At 39.1% G+C, this 25,335-nt stretch overlaps 1 protein-coding gene across 1 annotated transcript; it reads right to left on the reverse strand.

Annotated features, from left to right (window-relative positions):
• Window positions 1–21,585: 21,585 nt before the first annotated feature.
• Window positions 21,586–25,051, reverse strand: LOC138873505 (uncharacterized). The gene is made up of 3 exons (XM_070151975.1): window positions 24,935–25,051; window positions 24,469–24,889; window positions 21,586–21,749 (listed from the first exon to the last, which is right to left on the reverse strand). The coding sequence occupies exons 1-3, from the start codon at window positions 25,049–25,051 to the stop codon at window positions 21,586–21,588; spliced, it is 702 nt and encodes a 233-aa protein (XP_070008076.1).
• Window positions 25,052–25,335: the final 284 nt, after the last annotated feature.

A 25,335-nucleotide genomic window follows, 5' to 3' on the forward strand; every position in this document is an offset into this window, starting at 1 on the left:
TATAAGCTTGCTTTGCCACCCAGCTTGTCTAGCGTCCATCCGGTATTTCATGTTTCTATGCTCCGAAAGTATATTGGAGATCCGTCTCATGTTTTGGACTTCAGCACGGTTTAGTTGGATGATGATTTGACCTTTGATGTGGAGCCAATAGCTATTTTGGGTCGGTAGGTTCGGAAGTTGAGGTCAAAAGATATAGCTTCAGTGAAAGTGCAGTGGAGAGGTCGGCCTGTGGAGGAGGCTACCTGGGAGACCGAGCGGGAGATGCAGAGCAGATATCCTCACTTGTTTGAGGCTTCAGGTATGTCTCTTGACTCGTTCGAGGACGAACGTTTGTTTAAGTTGGGGAGGATGTGACGACCCGGCCAGTCGTCTCAGGAGTTACCGCTCTGTTTCCCCCATTTCTACTTCTTTATGCTTCTTTATTTGTGTTTTATGTGGTCGAGTTGATTGGTTTGTTGTTGGTATGATTTGGTAAGAAATGAGACACTTAGTCTCTTTTAAGAAGGTTTAAGTTGGAAAAGTCAACTAGATATTGACCTATGAGTTAGAGGGCTCGGATGTGAGTTATGATGGTTCGGTTAGCTTCGGGAGGTGATTTGTGACTTAGGAGTGTGATCGGAAGTGGTTTTGGAGGTCCAGTGTAGAATTAGGCTTGAATTTGCGAAGTTAGTATTTTGGCGATTTCCGGTTGATAGGTGAGATTTTGATCCGGGGTTCGGAATGGAATTCCGAGAGTTTCTATAGCTTCGTTATGTCATTTAGGATGTGTGTGCAAAATTTCAGGTCATTTGGACGTGGTTTGGTTGGGTTTTTGATCGAAAGCGTATTTCGGAAGTTTTTAGAAAACTTAGGCTTGAATTCGATGAGTTTTAGGTAATTTGATGTTGTTTAAGGTGTTTTGATGATTGGAACAAGTTTGAATGGGGTGTTAGGATGTGTTGGTGTTTTTGGTTGAGGTCCCCGGGGCCTCGGGGTGATTTTAGATGGCTAACGGGAAGTTTTGGAACTTGAGTGATGGCAGATTTTCTGCTGCTTCTAGTGTTTTCGCACCTGCGGTTTGGGGACCGTAGGTGCAGTATCGCAGATGTGTGGTTTGGGTTGCAAAAGCGGAAAGACTGAGGAATGCCTGGAACCGCAAATGCGGAAGGGGTACCGTACCTGCGGAGCCACAGAAGCGGCGAGTGGACCGCAGATGCCGTGTTGGTCCGTTAAGTGAAATTCCGCAAATGTGGAGAAACGACCGCAAAAGTAGCTATTGGACCGCAAATGCGGTTATGTCTGGGCAGTGAGTTTAGTAAACATTTCATCCGCGATTTTGAGCCATTTTTCCACCATAGCTGAGTATTTTGAGAGTTATTTAAGGGGAATTGAAGAGGGATTCGAGGAGAATTGATTAGAGGTAAGATTTTTGAGCCTAAAACGTGATTCTAATGTGAAATTAACCTAGAAATTCATGGAAGCTAAGCTGAAAGAACTAGGGCATGGGATTTTGAACTTTTGAATTGGGATTTGAAGGACCATTTGAGGTTAGATTTGAGAACTTTTGACATGTATGAACTCGTGGAAGGATAAGGAACATGATGATGTGAAAATTTCTGAGTTTCGAGAAGTGGACCCGGGGCTTGGGTTTTGCTAATTTCGGGATTTTTGATATTTTTTGATTGTTTTCGCTTGGGCTTTGTTTCCTTAGCATATTGTGACGTATTCGTTCTGGTTTTTGTCAGATTCGATGCGTGAGGAGGCCGATTTGAGAGGCAAAGGCATCGCGAGCTAGAGATTTAGCTGGTTCGAGGTGAGTAATGAATGTAAATGATGTCATGAGGGTTTGAAACCCTGAATTTGCACAGCATAATGCTATATTGAGGTGAGATACGCGCTTGATGATGAGTGTGGGGTTGTTTACTATTGGGGATTGTGACTTGGTCCATCCCGAGTGATGCTTGTACCGCGTATTTTGATAGAAGCTTATTTGTTATCATCATTATTTGGACTGATTGTCATATTTGGGCTTCGTGCCAACTATTTGGACCCTCTGGGGAATTTTATCACTATTTCCTAACTGTTTTGACTTACTACTTGAACTCAGTCGTACCATTTTCCAATGTTTTACAACTCAACCACTTTTACCCGGTTTTGAAACTAAAATGATATATTAAATGATGTTTGGGCTGGGAACTACTATTTTACTAATGCCCGAGGGGCTTATATGATTTATGGACTGAGTACGGCCAAGGGCCAGATGTGAGGATACTATGGGATCGGGTTGCGCGCCGCAGTAGTGTTATACGGATATTGATATGAGGCATAGGGCGTAGATTTGATGCCACGAGATGGATTAATATTGCGCTTGGGCCGTAAAGGGTCCCTCCTAGAGTCTGCACACCCCTAGTGAGCGCCGTCGACGAAATATATGGATCGGGCTGCATGTCGTAGCGGGTACTACAGGGTACCATTCTATGTGTTGATTTTCTTTATATGTCTGTCACTTAACTGTTTATTTGTTGTAGCATTACGAAATTTTGTTTCCATTGGCTTACTGATTTCATATTATTTGTTTAAACTGCCGCATTATAGATTACTCTATGTTTTGTGTGACTTCTTATCCTCAGTCATTACTTATGCTTATTACTCACTGGGTCGGAGTACTCACATTACTCCCTGCACCTTGCGTGAAGATCCCGGTGTTCTAGAGGCTGAGTGAGGATTTTCAGTTGATCAGTTCATATCTGGGAACATCAAGGTAGTTGCACGGCGTCCGCAACCCGGATCTCTCCCTACTATCCTTTCGTTTTATCTGCATTTCCTAGACTGATTATGTATTAGGCTATTAAACTTGTACTAGAGGCTCGAGACTTGTGACACCGGATCTGTATGGGCTATGTAGTGGTATTATCATCTGGATTTCCGTATATTTAACTCGTTCTCTTAAACTCTTATTAGGGTAATTTAGCAATTTAATTGTGTTAGCTGATAATGATTTTTATAAGAAAACAGATTGAGGTTGTTAGTTGGTTAGGCTTGCCTAGAAGTGTGTTGGGCGCCATCACGACCGAGGTTGGGGTCGTGACAGTTGATTATAAGCACATATGGGGTGGTTCCATTTGAGCTTTATATCGGGATTTGAGCGGGATGAGTATTTGGATATTGCATGATTGATTGTGCATTGGCTGTGACCTTTCGGGTTTTGCGTGGCATTGTGTAATTTGCTTCTCCGTGGTTAGGGTAATGCACTTTGGGTACTTGATATAGAATTTCGCGTGGTTATTGATTTTGAGCAGGGTGTCTTGAGGTATATAATATAGACCAATGTTTGGATGGGGTCATGCATTGAAGCAGAGTTATATTGCAATATGATCCTTTGGGTTAGATTCGTGTGTTTTGGTTCTACGGTGTGTGCTAGGCTCTTAGCATGGTGTTGTGATGGTACCCTTTAAGCTGGCGGGACAGTCCTCTCGTTTGAGGCATTTTCAGTATTATGTACATTTGGAATGTTGCTATTTGGTGCACGGGTTGCTCGGGTTGTGGTTTTAAGCTGTATTAATGTGTCATGTCACTAGAGTGATTATGTTAGATGGGATGAGGTCATCGTACCTAGAATGGGTGCTATCGGATCTAATTGTAGTATATTTTGAAGGATAGAAGAGAGGGAGTTCCACAACTTGTTCATCTGGCGAATGGTTATAAGTTTTTGCGTATTTCTTTCATCATTGGCAGTGTATGAAGGTGTTAGGTTATGGCTCTATTTGATAAGAGGTTTATTACCGGTATTGGGTTGTTTTGAGAATCTATTGTGATTAGAAATTATCCCTATGAGTGTTTGAATTATGTGGTATATCATGTGATTATATCTTGGGTTATGATTTCAGCTTGTTCAGACTTATATAATATGTAGATGTAAGACTCTGATCTTATGAAAATTCCAAATGATGGAAATTTGATCCTAAGGCTTATAGGTTAAGGTTGGAGTAATGATTTTCAGTTATGTTGTGTTATCAGACCTATATGGGACAGGGTGATGTGGGATCACCCCTGGGTATGCGCATGGTAAGGTTACTCGGCGATTTGATAGCTTTTGGAACAACTCCGGGAACGTTCGAGGATGAACGTAAGATTAAGTGTGGGAGGATGTAACGGCCCGATCGGTCGTTTTGAGCATTTGCACTTTGATTGATTGTTTGAGGGTATGAGCAACTCCGTATGATGTAATATGACTTATGTGAATCCTCGGTTTTGGTTTTCAGGTTATTTGGAATTTATTTGGAGGAAAGATTCTCAGCTAGAAGCTTTAAATTCGAAAGGTTTGACCAAGTTTGACTTTTTAGTATTTGACCTTGGATTGATTTTTCATGGTTCTGTTAGCTCTGTTGGATGATTTTTGACTTAAGAGCGCGCCCGGATTGTCATTTGGAGGTCCGTAGTGGAATTTGGCTTGAAATGACAAAAGTTAGAATTTTGGGAAAGTTCACCGAGAGTGGAATTTTTATATCGGGGTCGAATTTTGATTCCAGAAGTTGGAGCAGGTACGTAATGTCTAATGTGACTTGTGCAAAATGTGAGGTCAATTGGGCGTGATTTGATAAGGTTCGACATCGGTTGTGGAAGCTGAAGTTTCAAAGTTCAATGATTTCGAATTGAGGTGTGATTCGTCGTTTCGATGCTGTTATGTGTATTTTGAGGCCTCGAGTAGGTCTGTGTTATGTTATGAGACTTGTTGGTATATTTGGTCGTGGTCCTAAGTGGCTCGGGTGTTTTGGACAAGGTTCGGATCATTTTCATTTCATGTTGAATTGCTGAAGATTTCTAGTTCTGGTATGACCGCACCTGTGGTTGGTTTGCATAGGTGCGATGGTCGCATATGCAAGCCAAGCGTCGCAGATGCGAGTTTTCATTGAGGAGTGAAGGTCCGCAGGTGTGGAGGTATTTTCGCAGAAGCGCGACCGCAGATGCGGTCATGGCCATCGTAGAAGTAGCCTGTCTCTCAAATATGAGCTCTTTTCCGCAAAAACGAAGGTCGCAGATGTGGGAGAGTTATAAAAATCGAGGGTTTTGTTCTTTCTTCACATTTTGAGATGTGGGACTCGGATTGAAGCGATTTTTGAAGCAAATTTTAACACAATGATTGGGGTAAGTGTTCTCTACTTAGTATTTCATGAATCCATCTTCATTTTTAGCAATTGGTTGATGAATTGAAAGAGGAAATTGGGGGTTTTGGCCTAAAGTTTCATAATATAAATTTTTGAGTTTTGATCACCGATTTGGAGTCGGATTTGAGTGAAACTAGTATGGTTGGACTCGTAATTGAATGGGTTATCGGATTTAGTGAGTTTTGTCGGGTTCCGAGGTGCGGGCCCGGGTGTAATATTTGGCCGGATTTGGTATTTGACTTAGGATTCAATCTTTATCATTTGTAATTGTTTCCTTGGGCCTTATGTGATGTATTTTAGTTGCTTTTGCCTTATTTTGAATCGTTCGGAGGTCGCTACGTGCGTGATGTCATTCTTGAAGCATTGCTTGGCTTGCTCGGCGTGTGGAATTGTCTTGTTTGAGATAAGTAACTCTTCTAAACTTAGTGCTGAAGGTATGAAACCCGATATTACGTGTTATGTGATTGGTATTGATGTGATGCACATGCTAGGCGACGGGCGTGTGGGCGTGCACCCTGTAAATTATGACTCTGTTGTTCCATGGCACCGTTTAATGGTCCTATTCCGTTGATATCTGTGTTTTCACCATGCGATTAAGTAACTGAGCTGTCAAATCGTGCTAGATATCCTGTCTAGGCTTTATGATGATATTGTTAGGACCCATAGAGGTCATTTCTTTCTGTCATCTCACTAATTTCATTGATATTTCGTACTCAGTCATATTCATGCATTCATATCATATCTCAGTCTCAGTTGTTGTTTATTGGTACATCATATCATTGTTTTCGGGCTAGTTTCATGACATTGTGAGCCCGTGTGTAATGATCCGGCTGGTCGTTTTAAGAATTTATGCCCCGATCCCCTATTAACTGTGGTGATACCCAATTTTTCCCTATATTTTTTATACATGCATAAATACCTTCAAAATAGAATATATATATATATATATAATTTTTCCCATAGGGAAAAATTTTAAGGATTTATATAATTTTAAGCATGCACAAGATTTATATAATTTTTCCCATAATTTTAAGGATTTAAATTGATTTATTTCCTTCCTTTTTATTCATAAAATCCCCAATAATTATCCCTAAATTTATTGTTGTGGTAATTTAGTCATTTAATTTCTATATTTAAGCCAAAATATGGTTAAAATATTTTTACGCATTTTTTATAATTGCATTTTGTATTTTTAAAGCTAAATTGCATATAATTGCAATATTAGCTCATTTAATGTATAATTACATTTATATGAGTGAAATTAATCTTCTATATTTTTAAAATGTTAAATATATATTTTAATCATTTTGGTACACAGAATGATTTTCCAAAAATTATTTATTATTTATTATAAATTATATAGGGGAAAATTGGCTATTTAAAATATAGCCAGATTTGCCTTTCAATTTCATCCCAATTTAAACCCAACCCCAGCCCAATTTCTAACCAAAACACCCGACCCAAACCCTGAACCTGCCTACCCGACCCAATGCTCGTTAAATCCTGGTCGTTGATCTTTTAGATCAAAGGCCCTCATGAGTTCTTTCCGTTTTTAGCCCAAACGACCCCCTAACCCTATCTCATTTCTCAAATTCGCCGCCTCTGTATTCTCTCATCTCCTCTCCTCTCTCAACCCCTCAACATAACCCTAGCTCCTTCAACCGCCGACTCCCTTCTCCGATCTTCTCCGGTGATCTCCCTTCAACTCTTAAGCCTCCAATAGCTCCTCTATTGCCATGTTCACCTTCTCTGAGGCCTTCAAGGGCCCTGGGCCACGCTGACTTGCATCTAGGGTTTGCCATCTAGTTTGTTCTTGGCTACTTCAGTATGATTTCAAGCGAAATCTTGTTGTACTTGTTAAGATCTTGAAGATTTTAGACAGGTTCTTTCATCTTTACTTGGGTTTCTTCTGAAACACTAATTTTTGCTTACATCTCCTAGATTCGTATCATTCTTAAATGATTTGAGTCTGTTTCTTTGATGATTTACACTCTCCTTGTAACTCTTTACAAGAATCATCGATTTCAATGTGTTTTCACCTTTTTCTAAAATTGGGGTTTTCAGAACATCTTCTAAAAACTTGTTTAAACCAATTCTTTATGTTTAAACTTCTATCTCTTGCATATTTCGACTGATTCTATGATTTTACTACCTTTTCAACTTGCCTATGTTGAAAACCCTAATTTCTTAGTTCCAATCTTGGGTTTCTGAGTTTTGTTTTGACAACGTGTTCAACTAATCTATATGTTCCTGTGATTTTGTGATTTTACCCTATGATTGCTTGCTAAGGTTCCTAATTATGGTTATCCCTGCCTATTGTGTGATTTTACCTTATTTTGTTCACCATGCTTATTCTATCATGCTTATTCAGACTATGCTCTACATGCTTATTCTACTAATTCAGACTATGCTCTACATGAATCCCTAATTTATATACGATTTTTGTCCTACTCGACCTCTTAGAGTTCTAGTTTTTTTTACTATGTGCTTGTTCTTATAAGTGGTGCTAAATCAGTGCTATTTTCTACTTTTGAATCCTTAAGTCTTTGTGATTGATTTTTCACTGATTTCGCGTGATATCTCTGCTGATTTTTAACCTTGTAAAATATTTTCTAACCTTATTCTACTGTCAATTATGCTATTAATTGATTTCTTAAGTCTTTTCCTTGATGGGAATATGCTGAACCTAGCCTTTATTATATGTTGTGTACTTGTACTATGCTGAAAATATTTCCTTATTAGTTATGCTCAGCCTTATACGATTTTCTTCCTTATTTGTCACATGTTTATTACCGTTTGAAGTTAACTCCTCAATTAAAGAGAGTACTTACCTTGATTTCATGACTGAATGATTTTGAGTCCCCATAATTACTGATGAACTTTAATTTTTACCTTATTTGCTACCTACTTTCAAACTATATATACACACTCTCTTATTAGCATAAACACACGAACACTTTGGTTCAAAAGCTCTCTCTCACACTTAAACTTTATGCTCTCTCTCTTTTGTGCTACTTGCTACTATTCTAAGTTAGCCGGTTGTAAGCCAAGGCTAACTACTGTGCTTTCCTGCTCCTTCACTTTGTTTACTGTCTTCTTTACTGGTATGTTCTAGTTTCAATTCACGTTCCAACAACAATATGGTTCTTTTATTGCTTCAGTTCATCCTGTTTCTAGTTTGCTTTTAGTTATGGTTTTGCTGTGAAACTTGCAGTTAATATGCTTACATGATTAGCATGTTATGAACTCCCCTTCCTTAGAATCAGTATGAGCATGTTATCTCTTTTATGTAATCTGTCTCCATGTAATCTTGCACTATCTGGACTCTGATATGAATCCCCTCTAAGTAGTCTGCACTCCTAACTGGTATGGTTCTGGGATTGAATAATGTGGATCCTATAATGAGCCCTCTTAAGCATTACTGGTTCTGTGACCATGTCTAATCAGTTGTGTCTGAGCATGTATGTACCAATTCCTAAGACCTTTGTATGTTATGTGTTTACAATCAAGTGTTCTATGTATCCCCAAATCCCTTGACCCCTGACTACTGAACCTACTTTGGTTCTGTGACTTCTGGCTGTTGTATGAACCTATCTTAAAGGTTTTGTGTTTGGACTATTTTTTGCTCCTCCACTATCTTTTCAAACTATCTCTGTTGTTTTACTAAGTTATTTCAAACAAACTTCCTCTTAGTATATTTTTCCCACTAAAACCTTTCAACTTGTGTCAAGCACTTTCACTCTACTCCTAAGTCAATAAGTTCAGCCCCCTCCAGTATGTGTACTGCCTTGGGATCCTCTTGAGAACCCTCTGAACTCTAGCATACTAAGGCTGACCCTTCCACACTGCACTTATTCAATTTTGGTTACCAAGTCTAGGTGTAAGCACTGCCCAGCATCCTTGAGATCCTTACGGAAGTTTGATGCACCTAGACTATGATATTGTCTATGGAATTGAGGCATTTGAGGCTATTGGAGTCTTTAGGAAATCTGGGCCTATATGTAGGCTCCCTATATAATAACTTCTTATTTTTCTTATTTACTTATGTAATTCATTCATATGGTCAGTAATAGCTTGCAAACGAATATTGGGGTAATTAGTAAAAGGTTGGGTAGCTACATGTTTGTGGGTAATCCGGGTAGAAACCATGCCTATAGAACTTTACAATTTGGTGTGTTTTCCTTTATAAGTAGAAACCCTGCCTATAGGACTTTTGTATCTTGTTATGTCAGAAATCATGCATATAGGTCTCAATTGATTCCATAATAAAATTCATGTTTAATAGGTCTTAATCAGTTTCACAAGTAGATGCCATGCCTATAAGATATAATTCAATCCAAATTCTGTTATAACAAGTGTTTATGTGTGTTCATGCCTACAAGTTTCTAAAATCAGTATTAAAATTAGATATCATGCTTATAAGGAACAACGTCAAATTCTGCCTATAGATCAAAAATAGGTTGGTTTTAAATAAATTAATTTGGTTAACGATTAGTTCACTTCTAAATCAGTTCAATTAGTGGTTTATATTTCCTTGAAGTGGGTTCTTTTATAATCGCTTTAGACAGCATGCCTATAGAGATTAAAAGAGTCCGTTTTAAACCTGCCTTGTCTCGTTCTATATAAAATATAGTCACCATTATTCCACGCGTAGGCAAGCCTATAGAGGATTTCCAAAACTTGCAATGCTGAAACTGTTTTTGTCACCTAATGTCATTCTGATCTTTTTAATAGGCTTTAAAGAATCAGTAGGCAACTGATAGGGTCATTAATTTTGGGTTTATAAAACAAACTTCATGTTTTCTATACATTCACTTAGACATCATGCCTTAGGATATTGTTTAACAAAGCAGCCTTTATTTGTGTTTGAGTCGTGCTGTTTACAAGCCTTATTTGTGGAGGTAAACTGAGCCTCTTATTTGCTTCTTCCTATTCTTCTTTGCTAAAGTCCTAACTGTTCTTGCCTGTCGCCTTACTATTTTCACCTTTAAAACCTTAGGGGTCTGTCTAGAACCACCTATAGGTAGAGGTCCTAAATCCATGCGGGACCATTAAGAAGAGACGGGTAGCAGCACGCAATAGAGATCGCTGACCAAACACTCGCTTTAAATGACCACTAAGTGGGTGGGAAGGGTAGATATGGGATATGATGACTACGCACTAATGTCACGTGTAGCCCCTCATTGAGGAGTGTTTACCGGACATTGTGTGGGGTGATCCTAAAGGCTAACCAACCTAGGACTCCTCCTTTTCCAAAATTCCTTTTTCTGTTAAAACCTTTGTTTATACAACTTGTTCAAAAAATCTTTATCTGAGTTATCCCAAGTGGTTAACTTGTAACCTATTTGATTCAACTGCTTATTTGTAGTGGACTAATTTGTGAATATGAGTATGGTCGAGACCCACAGTTGTGGACCAAGAGGGGTGCCTAGCACCTTCCCCTCGAGGTTATTTTGAGCCCTTACCCCAAATCTCTGGTAATGCAAACCAATCCAATAGTTAATCACTCTAGATGCCCTAACGAACCATATCCGTTAGGTGGCGACTCGTCAAATACCCAATTCCCAAAAGGAAATGAGTTATCACACCCAATGAAATGTCGAAACTCGGACCTCTCTCCGAAAGAAGGAAAAAAGGGGGTGCGACAAACTGCATTCCCCGTATTTGTTTCTGCTATTGTAAGTTGTCGGGATGGTTCGTTTTGAATTTCAGAGTGTTTTAGGGAACTTAGTCCCTAAATGAGAATTTAAGCTTTATCATTTGGACCGTAGTTGGATCAGTGTGAAGACGGCCTCGGAATGGAATTCCGTTGGTTCCGTTAGCTCCGTCGAATGACGAGGTTTGATAGGATTTTTTATCGAAAGCGGAATTTGAAAGTTTTGGAAATCCTTAGGCTTGGATTGGAGAGCGATTTGTGGTTTTAGCATTTTTTTTTATGTGATTCGAGGGTTGGAATAAGTTCGTATGATGTTTTAGGACTTGTTGGCATGTTTGGTTGAGGTCCTGGGGCCTCGGGTGAGTTTTGGGTGCTTAACAGAAGTTGTATTGGACTTAGGAGAAATTTGGAGTTGGAGGAACCTGTCATAACTGCACCTGCTTGTGTGGGACCGCAGGTGCGGTGCTGCAGAAGCGGCTTGGTGACCGCAGAAGCGGATTTTGGCTAGGCTCCAGAAGCCGCAGGTGCGAGAAGTCGAACGCACCTGCGAGACCGCAGGTGCGGTAAGGGAGTCATAGGTGCAAAATGTTGTTTAATGAAAGGTTGCTGGTGCGACATGGTCTCCACAGAAGAGGGATAGCAGGTGAAGTCCCAGAGCCGCAGGTGCAGTCCCAGAGCCGCAGATGCAGTTTCATTGGTCAAAAAAGGGGCAGAAATGAGGGTTTAGCCTCAAAACCTTATAAATTGATTTGGGAGCTCGGGATTGGCAATTTTGGGAGAGATTATCACCTGGGTGTTTTGGGTAAGTAATTCTTACTCAGTTTTGATTAATTTCCACGAATCTATGCTTAAATTCATCCTTTAAATTCGAATTTGGGGTGAAAATTTGGAGTAAAATTAGAAAAAGTTCTTAGGCCTACTTTTGGAGTTTTGATCAAGATTTTGATGTCGTATTGGAGTAATTTCTATATATATGAACTCGTGAGAGTTTGAAGATTCCGAATTTGTAAATTCTACCTAATTCCGAGACGCGGGCCCAAGGGGCTTTTTGGGCGATTTTCCTAATTTCGCGTATTAGCTTCCAATTAATTAGTTCAATTAGTTACTTGAAATTATATTTACATTATGCAATTACTTTGAATAGATTTGGGCCATTTTGAATTGGATACTCGTGGCAAGAACATGGTATTGAGTTGATTGAGCGGGTTCGAGGTAAGTGACTTGCCTAACCTTGTGGGGGGAACACCCCTTAGGATTTGGTATTGTTGATATATGAAATGCCTTGTACGTGAGGTGACGAGTGCGTACTTGTGCTAATTATTGAAAATTCTATTTTTATTAAGTAACTATAACTATGTTTCCTTTCATGTTTATACTACTTGCAATTTAAGCCTACTGTTAGCTTAGGGGAGCATGTCTAATTGACTTAATTGCCTTAGTTGCTCAAACTGCTTTAATTGAATTCTGTGCAGCATGCTGGGTTAGAAATACCTGTTTTACCTTGGTATGAAATCTGTATTGAATTGAATATTCTTCGTGTTGCTCCTGTGTGTTTACTTTGGGACTATGAGACGGTATCCCGGGAGTTCCCCCTGCATGTTTACTTTGGGACTACGGACTTGTATTACGGTAGATCCCCCTGCACATTTATATTGGAACTATGGTAATGCACCCGGTAGATTCCCCCAATACTGGGTATTTACATTTGAGACTACGGATCGGTATTCCGGTAGATCCCCGCGCACTATGAGTTAGACTACGTGAGGACACCCGGGAGATACACTGGATATTTACATTTGGGGACTACAGGACGGTATCCTTGGAGATCCCCGATTGCTATTGCTGTGTGGAGTTATATTCTCTCTGTGTTTTCTCTCTCTGTTGTAGTTGCTATTATTCTTATTATCATGTGTTACTTCTTACTGTTAGCACTTAATTATATTGTTGTGTTCTATACTGTTTTATCTTGTTTTTCATCTAAAATCAGTAGGGCCCTGACCTTCCTTATCACTACCCGACCGAGGTTAGGCTTGGCATTTACTGAGTACCGCTATGGTGTACTCATGCCCTTCGTGCGTATGTTTTTTATGTGCAGATCCAGGTTCTTCAGCTGAGCCCTATCATCTTTGAGGCGAGGCGATTCTTCAGACACTTTGAGATATATCTGTCACGCCCACAGACCGAGGAGTCCTTCTCCATTCTCTCTAGTAGTTATAGCCCTTCTGCATTTACATTGATCTAGACATTTTGGAGTTACAACACTATGTAGTACTCATAGCTTGTGATTTCATGAGATTCCGGGTTTTGGAGAGATGTTTAATTTTGAGATCTTGTATTAGTATATGCCGAGCGGCATCTTAAACGCTTTTATATTTGTTTATCTTCAGTTTTTATTAGTTTTTCCGCATTTGTTTTCTCTTTTCCGAAATTATTAGACTTACCTAGTTGTATAGACTAGGTGCCATCACAACAGTTCACGGAGGGCAAACTTGGTTCGTGACACCGAGAGTGAGACTGGAGAGATTGATGAGTGAGTGAGGTCGATGGCCTGATTGTGAGATATTGATACTATGGCACATGAGTTGTCCGTGTAACACGTGAGTTTTCTGTGTGGATTTTGATCTTAATACTATGGCACGTGAGTTGTCCGTGTAGCACGTGAGTTGTCCGTGCAGCACGTGAGTTGTCCGTGCGGATCTAGATATTGATGTTACAGCACGTGAATTGTTCGTGCAACACGTGAGTTTTCCGTGCGGATCAAAGCGCTTGGGCTGTATGAGCCCCTCCAGAGTCTGCACACCTCCAGTGAACGCAGTCGACTATTATGTGTTTATAGATCGGGTTGCACACTGCAACGAGTACTGTACAGTGCTGAGTGATTGAGTGTATTGAGTATTGAGCACAGTAAGAGATAACGCGAGACAGTGTGGTTGAGTACTCTAAAAGTATAAGTACATGAGTTCATCACTGAGAGGAACTTCATTTGACATACGTACTTGAGATATATGCATAGAGATGCATTTCCTTTGCTGCCCGGTTTTGGTGACATTCATGATTTTACCTGTATCTTGACATGTAGGTATAGAGATGTACTTTCCTCATGCGTTCAGGAAATGAAACATTTACTTGATGAAATAGTTTTTTTAGAAAAATTACAGTTTTTAAACTTACTTATATGTTTGACGATTTCGATAAAGGATTTGATCTTTCATTGATATACTTGAAAAGTGGAACTATTTTTAGAAAAAAACTATGAAAAATCTAAACATTTTATCTCTGAGCTACTTTCTTATTTACTTGCTTTACATTGTTATGAACTGCTATTGGTTATTAGTGTTTGACCCGACCTATGTTCCAGCTCGTCGCTACTTTCAACCTAAGTTGGGTTTGTTGCTTATTGAGTAGATGAGGTTGGTTGTACTCATACTACACTTCCTACATAATGTGTGCAGATTTCCGATGTTCATATTGCTGTGCATGGCGGGAGTTGGATTTGAAGGTGTATATGCGTCCATGTAGTAGCTGCCTCTTGTTCATGGTAGCCTTAGTTTTGTAAAACTCTATTTATGTACTTTTCAAATAGAAGATGTATTTTCTTCATATCAGCTTTGTAAACTCTATTCTTAGAAGCTCATGATTTGTACTACTAGTCCTTGGGATTGTATAAGATTCAGATAACTCCTATATTTAATTGTTTATTTAATATTGTTGGAATTGGTTAGTTATATGTTGGCTTACCTAGCGGGTTGGGTTAGGTGCCATCACGACTGGTGAATTTTGGGTCGTGACACCATACAATCAAATCGTCGATAGCAAACTATCATACTTGTCTTAAAGCCATAGATTAAAACACTCAATAACTCACAATGTCGATACCCTATTACTACCATAATGCCGCAGTTAGGTTCAACTAAATCCATCATAAGCTCATGTAACACAAACTACTTAACACCTCAAATGATCTTCTAAGCTCGCATTCATCCTCGTGATAGTCAGGTCAACTTTCTCAACAAATCCAAACTCAAATCGCAACACTTATACCCATTGGTAGAAAAGAAAGCCTACACACAATACCATAAGGATAACACATCCATACACCACCCCGCAGGACATAACCCATCTGCTTAGCCTTAAGTTGGAGTCTTTTTATACCCTTTTGCAGCCACAATTACTACGCAATCACTTAATCTTCCTGAGTCTGAGCTCATCAACAAGATATGAGAATATAATTCGTTCCATAACTAAACAACATGAAAGATCCCCTCAACTCGATCATAACTCGAGACAGTACAACACATCAATACAGAATTTAAGCATCCAATAGTCCTTTCCACATCCCAAAACAAACTCTTCTCGCCACATCCAAGCCATATGAATGCTTACCGCCATCACGTCATACTCATCACATAGTCACCCAACCACTCATCGAGCAATAAATCCCACTCATAGGGACACTACCGGATATATCAGTCCAAAAGCATATACTCACACAGCTGAAGCTACCGAGCCTAAGCTGCGGTCTAGCCCTGGCCTCAAGTCCTCTAGACTGGACCATTACCAAAACACCGAAAACACATCTAGCACCTCATCCATGGAACAAGCCGTTGATGTATAGCAGATATCGAGTGCTCATATAAGCATACGAGTGAGTGGAAAGAATTCAAAAAGACATGCTTCAAGCTGAATCAATGTCACACAATAAGGAAAAATCGATGGGAAGTTTATCCTAAATGCATTGTAGCCTCTTGAAGATAGATATGGACATCATCATACGACCCCAAGACTCTACTAGACACTTTCTCATGACTAGCAGAACCTATGAACCTAGAGCTCTGATACCATCTTATCACGACTCAAAATCAACCTAGTTGTGATGGCACCTAACCCAACCCGTTAGGTAAGTCAAATAGCAACAATCTGATTCAAAAGAATTTAAATGAGAAAATAAATGATGAAATAACTAAGCTTTTATTCAAAATCCCAAGGACTGGTAGTACAAATCATGAGCTTCTAAGATTTAGAGTTTACAAAACTAGTATGAATTAAATACATGACCTATTTAAAATATACAAGAACATATTTAAAAATTCTAAAGCTAGAAAGAACAAGAGGAATCTATGACCGGAACACAAGTACATCTTCAATGCCAGCTCCCGCCATACACAACAATATCAGCATCGAAAATCTGCACGCAAGGTACAGAAGTGCAGTATGAGTACAACCGACCCCATGTACTCAATAAGCAACAAACCTAACCTTAGGTTAAAAGCAGTGACGAGCTTGGACAATGGTTAGGGTCCAACACCAATAGCCAGTAACAACTCATAACAATATAATGAAAGTAGTACAAGAAATAACTCAAGGATATAATGCTCAGCTCGTTCTCAGTTACGGAAAAATAGACGTTCTTTTAAAGTATAATAGTAAAACTCAAATCTTTCACCGAGATCACCAAAATGTGAGTATAACAAAAAACTTTGATTTTTCCAAAAAATCATTCAACAATAGATAAAATATTTCAATCTCAGATAACATAAGGAAAGTACATCTCTATGCCAACATGGCAATGTGCATGTGATGTCATGAATGTCACAATACCTTGTAGCATGAGGAAATGCATCTCTATGACTGTATGTCAAATGTACATATCCGTCAACGCAATGCATCATAATGATGAACTCATGTACTCACATTCTCAGAGTACTCAATCTCCCTTTTTCGGACTCCCACACATCCTGCTCAATCACTCAGAAAAGTCAGTCTCTTAGCACTGTACAATACATTCCATAACGTGCAACCCAATCCACATATAGCCAAAAGGCATGTTGCGGCATGCAGCCTGATGCACATATAGCCATAAGGCATGTTACGGCTTGCAACCTGATCCACATATAGCCATTAGGCCTATTGCAGTATGCAACCCGATCCACATATAGTCATAAGGTCTATTGTGGCGTGATACTCGATCCACAGATAACCATAAGGCCTGTTGTCGCGCCCCCTTTTTCTTGCGAAATCGGGTTTATGACATTTTTGGTTGGGACAACTCTTTCCTTTAGGAAAGAGGGTTGGCGTTTTTGAAGAGTCACCACCTAACCATTTAAGGTGTGTTAGGGCACCTATATGGTTCATTTATAACTACGTTTGGTAACCAGAGACAGGGTAAGGGCTTGAAATTATCCTAAGGGGAAGGTGTTAGGCACCCCTCAGGATCCACTAGTGTGATTCCCGGCCAAACAGTTTTTATAAATTTGTACAAGTAGCAAATAAACAAGTATGACTCAAATAGTAGGGGATTTAAGTTTAAGTACACAGATGTTTGGAAAGCAGTTAATGAAAAGCAAGATTTTGAAAAGTATTACAATTTAAGCATATTTAGGAATGTAAAGGGGGTATCCTAGGTTTGTTTAAAATATGGATCACAACAATGCAACACCCGGTATGACACTCCTCAAAGTGGGGCTACACGTGGTATTAACGCATCGGTCAGCATGTCGATATCTACTCTTTCCCGCCCCATGAAGGTAATTAAAGAGAGGATTGGTCTCGAGCCCAATTGCATGCTATTACCTGTCCATTCTTATCAGTCCCGGTGGAATTTAGTACTCATATCTTATAAAAATGGGGTTCTAGGAAAACCCTCAAGTTTAAAGGTAAAATACTAAGGCGACATATAATAACAAGTAGGACTTCAATTAAAGAGAGCATGGAAGACATATGAAAGGCTCAGATATACCTCCACATACAGTACACATAAACAACATGACTCATGCATAATTAAGGTCTAAATTCATATCCTAAACATGGTATATAAGTGATAACAACAGAGTCAAATTTATTATATGACTCAGACAGGAAGTCCTAATCAGGCTTGCCTGCTGATTTTAACATGCTGACAGTCAAACAGTAATCACGAAGACGGTTCTAATTTTATTTTAAGGTTGATTACCTGAGACTTGCCTAAGCGTAAAATAATATGCAGCAGTTACCAGAATTATTAAAATAATTTGGAAATTATTTTACCTAAAGCATGTTGTTCTAAATGTTGCAAAGACATGCAGGGATTGTGACCAGTTTCACTTAAACGGGATAATCAAACATGAGATTGTTTTATGTCCTTTTTTCATGCATAAGTAGTTTAACTAGGTGTGATTGAGTGAGTGTGAACAAGATCCTAAAACAGGGTATCTAACGTGGATATATGAAAAATACAGAATGATTGCAGAATTCCTAAAGCATGATTTCTAAATGCCAAAGAGTTACAACATGACTTCAAGATGTGCAGAAGAAACAGTTTTATGTTAATGTTGTTATTTACCCTAAAGCAGGATTTCTAAGTGGTAAAGTGATGCCAAATGAGATGTTGAAACAGTAAACCTAAGAACATGGTATCTAATGCATGGCATGCTTTGAATGGGTTGATCTTACACATGTATTCTAATGCACATATAGGAAATGTAAACCTAAGACATGGTTTCTACCCATTGATGTTGATAGCAAATATAACTACCCTCCACATTTCACTAGAAAACCCTAATACTTGTTTACAATAGATTATTACAGCCCAATGCTGAAATGAATTAAAATAACTAAAAAAGAAAAAGTAAAAAGTTTCACTATAGAGAACCTGAAGACAGGACCAGATTTTCAGCACCTGATTAGGACTTCCTCTCTGAGTTATGTAATAAATCACCTCAAATGTCAAGAGGGTTCCTTAGCTTTTCTCATATCTGGGTGTGTGAGAGTTCCCTAAGGACCTCAAGGGATCCCGGGTAGTTCTCACACCCAGATTTTATAGCCAAGACAGAGTAAGTGCAGTGTGGAAAGGTCAGCTTATGTGTGTCCAAGTTCAGAGGGAGCTCAAGGGTCCCAAGGCAAGGCTCACACAAAAGGGGAAGAACTTAGTGGTATAGGAATAGAGTGAGAGTGCTTGACATAGTTTTGAAGAGTTTAAGTAAGAAAATAGTTTTTGAAAAAAGGGTAAGCAAGAAACAGTTTTGAGAAAGAGGGGCTTAATTGGAATGGTTTTATGCCAAAGTTTAACTTATGAAAATCATTTGAAGGAGCATGCATACCAATCTCATAACCAAAACAAAGTTAGCATCACACCAAGGACCAAGAATGGTCCAACAAACACAAGCAAGGGAATGGGATTGAAGGGGAAAATATAGAGCATGTGAGGGCAAACATGCAGCAGGCAGGAACATATACAAGCACATAATCAGAAACTCCTACAGGTTCAGAGGATCATGGGGGACAGTAGGGTATTGGATTAGATTAACATATCAATACCAAACAACTAAGACCAAGATCGTACCAATCATGGGGATTCACATAAGAAACATGCACTAGGTATATAGAAACATGTTGGTTATTGACAAGTAAAGCATAACTTAACATGTAGAGGGAACTGAGGATCCTAATTACATGTTGAACAACAAAAATAGTAAATAAAAGCATATCAGAAGTATAAGGAATTGTAACAGTAATAGACACATGTTGGTTTGAGGACTGAAATCTAAATTAGAACATACCAGTGAAGTGAAGAAAGCAAAACATAAAGCAGAAATAGCAGAGGCGCAGTAGTTAGCATTGTCTTGCAACCGGCTAGCTTACAATTGTAGCAAGTAACACAGAAGAGAGAATAGAGAGTTTTTAGTTGTGAGAGAGAGAGTTTTTGAATTACTGTGTTCGTGTCTGTAATGAAAAGAGAAGAGAGTATATATAATGGATTGAAAGCTAGGTCAATAAGTCAAGAAGCAATTATAGAACTACAGAATCAATTAGGAATCGAAAATCAGCCAAGTCTCCCTTAATTAAGGGAGTAATTTACCAACGGTAGAAAGAAGGTGACAAATAAGAAAGGAGATCATATGAGACTGAAATATAACACATAATGAAATAAGCATAGTACAGAGCATGTAATAGTGGCTAGTTTTGGCAAATTCTAATTAAGGAAAATGTCTAAGAATCAATTTGACAGCATAATCAACCACAAAATAAGGCAAGAAAATATTCAGAGGTTGAAAATCAGTAGGGAACAGAGTATACCAATCACATTGAATCAGGGATTCTATTAAAGGTAACAATGACCAAGGGAATGTATCACAACTAAATGAAGCAAATATAACACAAACAAGAATAGGGTAAAAGAATCACATAAATCTGGGATTCAAAGTAAAGGATGGTACTGATGAGAAGAATAACCACAAATTTTTGTCAACGAACAAGTAAACACGATACAGGCTGGAGAATCAAAATCAGAAACCCAAATGAGCACGAGGAGGTATAAAATCATAGAAGCTCAGAACATATGCATGAGAAACCAGTATACATACAAATCAGATAAGCAAAGCCAGTTCCAGAACCGTGGATAAAACCAAAATAATTAGAGTTTTCAACATGATGAATCAGGTAAAAGAAAAGCTTAAGTAAATCGTTTAAACATAGTAAAAATCATATGTAATAATAAAAATTAGAGGAGGAGTCGTTTTAAAAAGGTGTTAAGAAACCCTAGTCTTGAAGACGAAGATTTACTTTAGAAAAATCGGAAAAAAAAACCTTTGAAAAAAACAACAAAAGCTCATAATATACAGAGATCTAAGATAGATCTAAAAAAATCGGAAAATCTTAAGAGTTAGGGTTTCAGAGAACCTAGAGAAGATGAGAAAACCTTAAAAAGTTACCAGTTTTAGCTGGAAAGGTCATAGATCTTACTCGAACGGCCATGGATGGTCGGAAAATGGCATGAGAAACCATGGGTAGGAGTTGAACCACTCCAGGTTCACCTGAGGACCTCAGGGTAGTGTCAAATCAGCTTGGGGTGAAGCAGAGGCCAGGAGATGATGAGAGGCCATGGTTTCCGGTGAGAAAGGTGGCCGAGAAGGTGGACAGGGTCCATCGGAGAGGAGAGGAGAAGAGAAGGTTCTAGAGAGAGGGAGATAGAGAGACCGGTTGAGAGAGAATGAGAGGGGGGAATGAGAGAAGGGGGTAGTCTATTATGTTTAATTATGGTATGGGGGATCTGGACCGTTGATTGAAATTAATCAACGGTTCAGATTGAGTGAGGGATTGGGCTGGGTGGTATGGTGAATTGGGCTTGGGTCTAGTGGGTTATTTAATTGGGTTTGGGGCTGGTTTGATTAGGTTATAATTTGAATAGGAATGGCTAATTGTTAAATACCCATCAAAATTAGATAAATAATTAATAAAAATAGCTAATAATTAGGTAAAATGAAATTAAAGCTAAATTAATGAAATTAAGGTAATTAACTAATATTTAAAATATAAAACGATCAATTATTGAATTAAAATAGCATAAAGTGTACAATTAGGCTATAATTGCAAAATTATTGTAATTATAGTCAAACAATGCCAAATTGGCTAATTTGTGAAATAACTAAATCCTAATAGGATTAAAAATAATATATTGAGCTAAGAAATACTTTGAAATTACTTGTAATGTAATTTATGAATAATTATTGGATATAAAGTACTAAATAAATTAGAAAAATAAATTAATTAATAATATGGAAAATTATGAAAAAATACCAATTATTATAAAAAGTGATTTTGAAGATATATATGAAAATTTAAAAATAGTTTGAGGAAAAATTGGGTATCAACAGCTGCCCCTCTTTACCCCGTAAGGATAAAAGAGTTGTCGGATAAAGATATACTGGCCAATTTTGATCGAGCAAAACAGTTTGAAGAGGTTTAGGCCGCACCCTGGTTTCTGAGTTGCCTACATATCCTTGGTTTTACAAGAATAAGGCCGTATGTACTTCAGGATCCATCGGCGGAGTATACCGATGAAGCCATTTCAAGAACGGACGCAACATCTAGGCTGAGTGAGTTGGACGATTTCACGGGAATGGTTAGATTTGATATGGCTGAGGGAACTGGAGCAGGATCACTCCTGCTGGGATAGTCGTTGCTTGTCGGCTTACCTACAAATAGAAGCAATACAAACGTATACTGTGCATAAATTTAAATATGATGCAAATTCCCGTTGGACCATGAATGTTGTCTTCGGACGATGAGGATGATATCTTTAGACCACGATGTCTTGGGCCATGAAGCATATGATAAGGGATTTGCAAGCCATGAAATGATGTTCTTGGGCTATGAGGATGGTGCCTCCGAACCATGACGCCTTTGAATAATGATATGTAAATGATTGGAAAAGATCCTCAGGCCATGACATAGTGTTCTCGGGCTATGAAGATGGTGCCTCAGAACGATGACGTCTTTGGATGAGTTGGCGATATTTCAGCCCATGAAGTTTGCAGTAGTATGATACAGACAAGACAGAGCTCAGTCATACGAATTGAAGGGCGGAGCTTAGCTCGTAAGAAAAGCGAGATAAATAGTGCTTGGGATAGCGCTTAGTTTCGAAGAAAATTGGAGGCAGAGCTTAGCCTCGAAAGGTAGGAGAGTAGCCTTATGCAAATATGCGAATGTAAGTGGAGGTAGAGCTTAACCTCAGAAGACAAAATGGTAGCCTTATGCAAATTGGAAGGCGGAATATTAGCCTTATGCAATGCAGATGCAGATGGAGGTAGAGCTTAACCTCGGAAGGCAGAATAGTAGCCTTATGCAGATTAGAAGGTAGAATAGTAGCCTTATGCAATGCAGATGCAGATGGAGGCAGAGCTTAACCTTGGAAGGAAGAATGGTAGCCTTATGGAGATTGGAAGGCAAAATAGTAGCCTTATGCAATGAAAATGCGGATAGAGACAGCGTTTAGTCTCGGAAGGCATAATGGTAGCCTTATGCAATAAAGATGCAGATGGAGACAGCGTTTAGTTTCGGAAGCCAGAATGGTAGCCTTATGCAATGCAGATGCAAATGGAGGTAGAGCTTAACCTCGAAAGGCAGAATGGTAGCCTTATGTAGATTGGGATTGGAAGGCAGAATAGTAGCCTTATGCAAAAAATAAGATAGCAAATGACAGTAGAGTTTTCTTAACTGATAGCAGATTGTGGCGTTGTGATTACTGGGAACATTGTGACATACGGAACATCACTAGTGTGTGCTGATAGCAAATGTTGTTAAGTGAAATGGTTCCGAGGATTATATTTTGAACAATGTTTGTCCCGTGGGCGTACAGTATGTCTAATGATTTCACAATCCTAGTGCCTGCATCCAAAGACATATCGTGAGTTTTGTAAGGGGGAGGTTAGTTCGTATCCCCGTTGGCTTTTGCTTGACTCGTTCAGCTTTTATCTGGTGATACCGTCTGTATTATTGGGGTAGCATTTCTAAACAAAGAAGTTTCAATAATAACATGCATGCTTTTGTAAAAGTATGACAGAAATTGAAAATAGCTTTTAGATGAACCGACGACTGTGATGTAGTTCAGGACATTGCAACCTATCCTGCTATGGAATTTTGAGGCTCCTCCTCAAAATTCTATCCTAGTTTGATGGGTTGACGTTTCTGACTGTTGCTCGTGTGGCGATCGGCTGAAATTACTTTGGAATTTTGAGGGTCCTCCTCAAAATTCTGCCGCAGTTTCCAATTGCGGGGGAAAATGAAATTTTATTGCATTATGACCGAACTCATAGGGCTGCCTACGTATCCCCTCTTAAATGGGAATCAAGTCAGGCGTAGTTCAATTTACATCATATAAGGAAAACATAAAAATTACACATAGTAACGCTTGACTGCATTTGAATTGATCGACTTTGGCTAGACTTCTCCATTCATTTATGCAAGTATGAGGGCTCTTCCTATCACAACCTGGTGAACCATGTATGGACCCTGCCAGTTGGGAGAGAACTTCCTTTTGGCTTCATCTTGATGGGGAAAAATTTTCTTTAACACCAGCTGCACGGTGTGAACTGTCTTGGCTTGACTCTTTTGTTGAAGGCTCTGGACATTCTGTTCTGATAGAGTTGACCATGGCAGACTACATTCATTCTCTTTCCGTCTATAAGGGTTAGTTAATCATAACAACTTTTTACCCACTCTGCTTCGTCGAGCTCAGCTTCTCGTATGATCCTTAGGGAAGGAATCTCTACCTCAGCGGGAATGACAGCCTCTGTATCGTAAACCAACATATAGGAAGTTGCCTCGGTTGATATGCGGACTGTGGTACGATACCCTAATAGAGCAAATGATAACTTCTCATGCCACTATGTGTGATTCTTTATCATTTTCTCAATATCTTCTTGATATTATTGTTGGCGGCTTCTACAGCTCCATTCATCTGAGGTTTGTAGGCTGTGGAATTCTTCTGTTTGATGTTGAAAGTTTCGCACATAGATTTCATCAAGCCGTTGTTGAGGTTGGAGCCATTATCAGTAATGATTGACTCTAGAATTCCGAATCGATAAACAATGTGATCGCGGATAAAGTCTGCCACAACTTTCTTAGTCACTGCTTTGTAAGATGCTGCTTCGACCCATTTGGTGAAATAGACGATGGATACTAGGATAAACCTATGTCCGTTGGAAGCAGTAGGCTCAATTAGTCCAATAACGTCCATTCCCTAGGCGGCGAATGGCCACGGTGAGCTTGTTATGTTAAGCTCGCTTGGAGGTACCTTTATCATGTCTGCATGTATCTGACAGCGGTGGAATTTTCGGACATACTAGATGCAGTCTGTCTCCATAGTCATCCAAAAGTATCCATCCCGGAGTATCTTCTTTGCTAGGACAAAACCGTTCATATGTTGACCATAGGTCCAAGCATGAATTTCCTCTAGTAGCCTAGATGCTTCCTTTGCGTCGACATATCTTAATAATCCTAAATCGGGAGTCCTCCTATACAAGATTCCTCCGCTATGAAAAAAGTTATTGGACAATCTTCGAAGTGTGCGTTTCTGAGTAGGATTCACAAGCTCCGGGTATTCTCCTTTTGCCAAATATTCCTTGATATCATGAAACCAAGGCTTTCCGTCTGCTTCCTCTTCAACATGGGCACAATAAGCTAGCTGATTATAGATTTTCACTGGAATGGGGTCAACAAAATTCTTGTCGGGATATTGTATCATAGGTGATAGGGTAGCCAATACATCGGCGAACTCATTCTGGATTCTGGGAACATGCTGGAATTCCGTCTTTGTGAACCTCTTTCTCAATTCCTATACATGATGCAGATAAAGGAGTATCTTGGAGTTGTTGGTCACCCATTCTCCTCGTAATTGATGTATAAGCAAGTCTAAATCTCCAATCATTAGCAGCTCTTGAACGTTAATGTCAATGGCCATTTTGAGTCCAAAGATGCAGCCTCCATACTCGGCCATATTGTTGGTGTAGGGGAACCTGAGTTTGGTAGACACCGGATAATGCTGACCGGTTTTTGATATTAGGACTGCTCCTATGCCAACTCCTTTGAAGTCTGCTGCTCCATCGAAGAACATTCTCCAACCATCATAGGATTCTGCAATGTCTTCTTCTATGAACTATACCTTTTCATCAGTAAAATACATTTTCAGGGGTTTGTATCCTCCATCCAAAGGATTTTCATCAAGGTGGTCTACTAGTGCCTATACCTTGACCGCTTTTTGAGTTACGTAAACAATGTCGA

The sequence above is a fragment of the Nicotiana sylvestris genome, chromosome 7 (assembly GCF_000393655.2).
Source record: "Nicotiana sylvestris chromosome 7, ASM39365v2, whole genome shotgun sequence".
Lineage (NCBI taxonomy): Eukaryota > Viridiplantae > Streptophyta > Magnoliopsida > Solanales > Solanaceae > Nicotiana > Nicotiana sylvestris.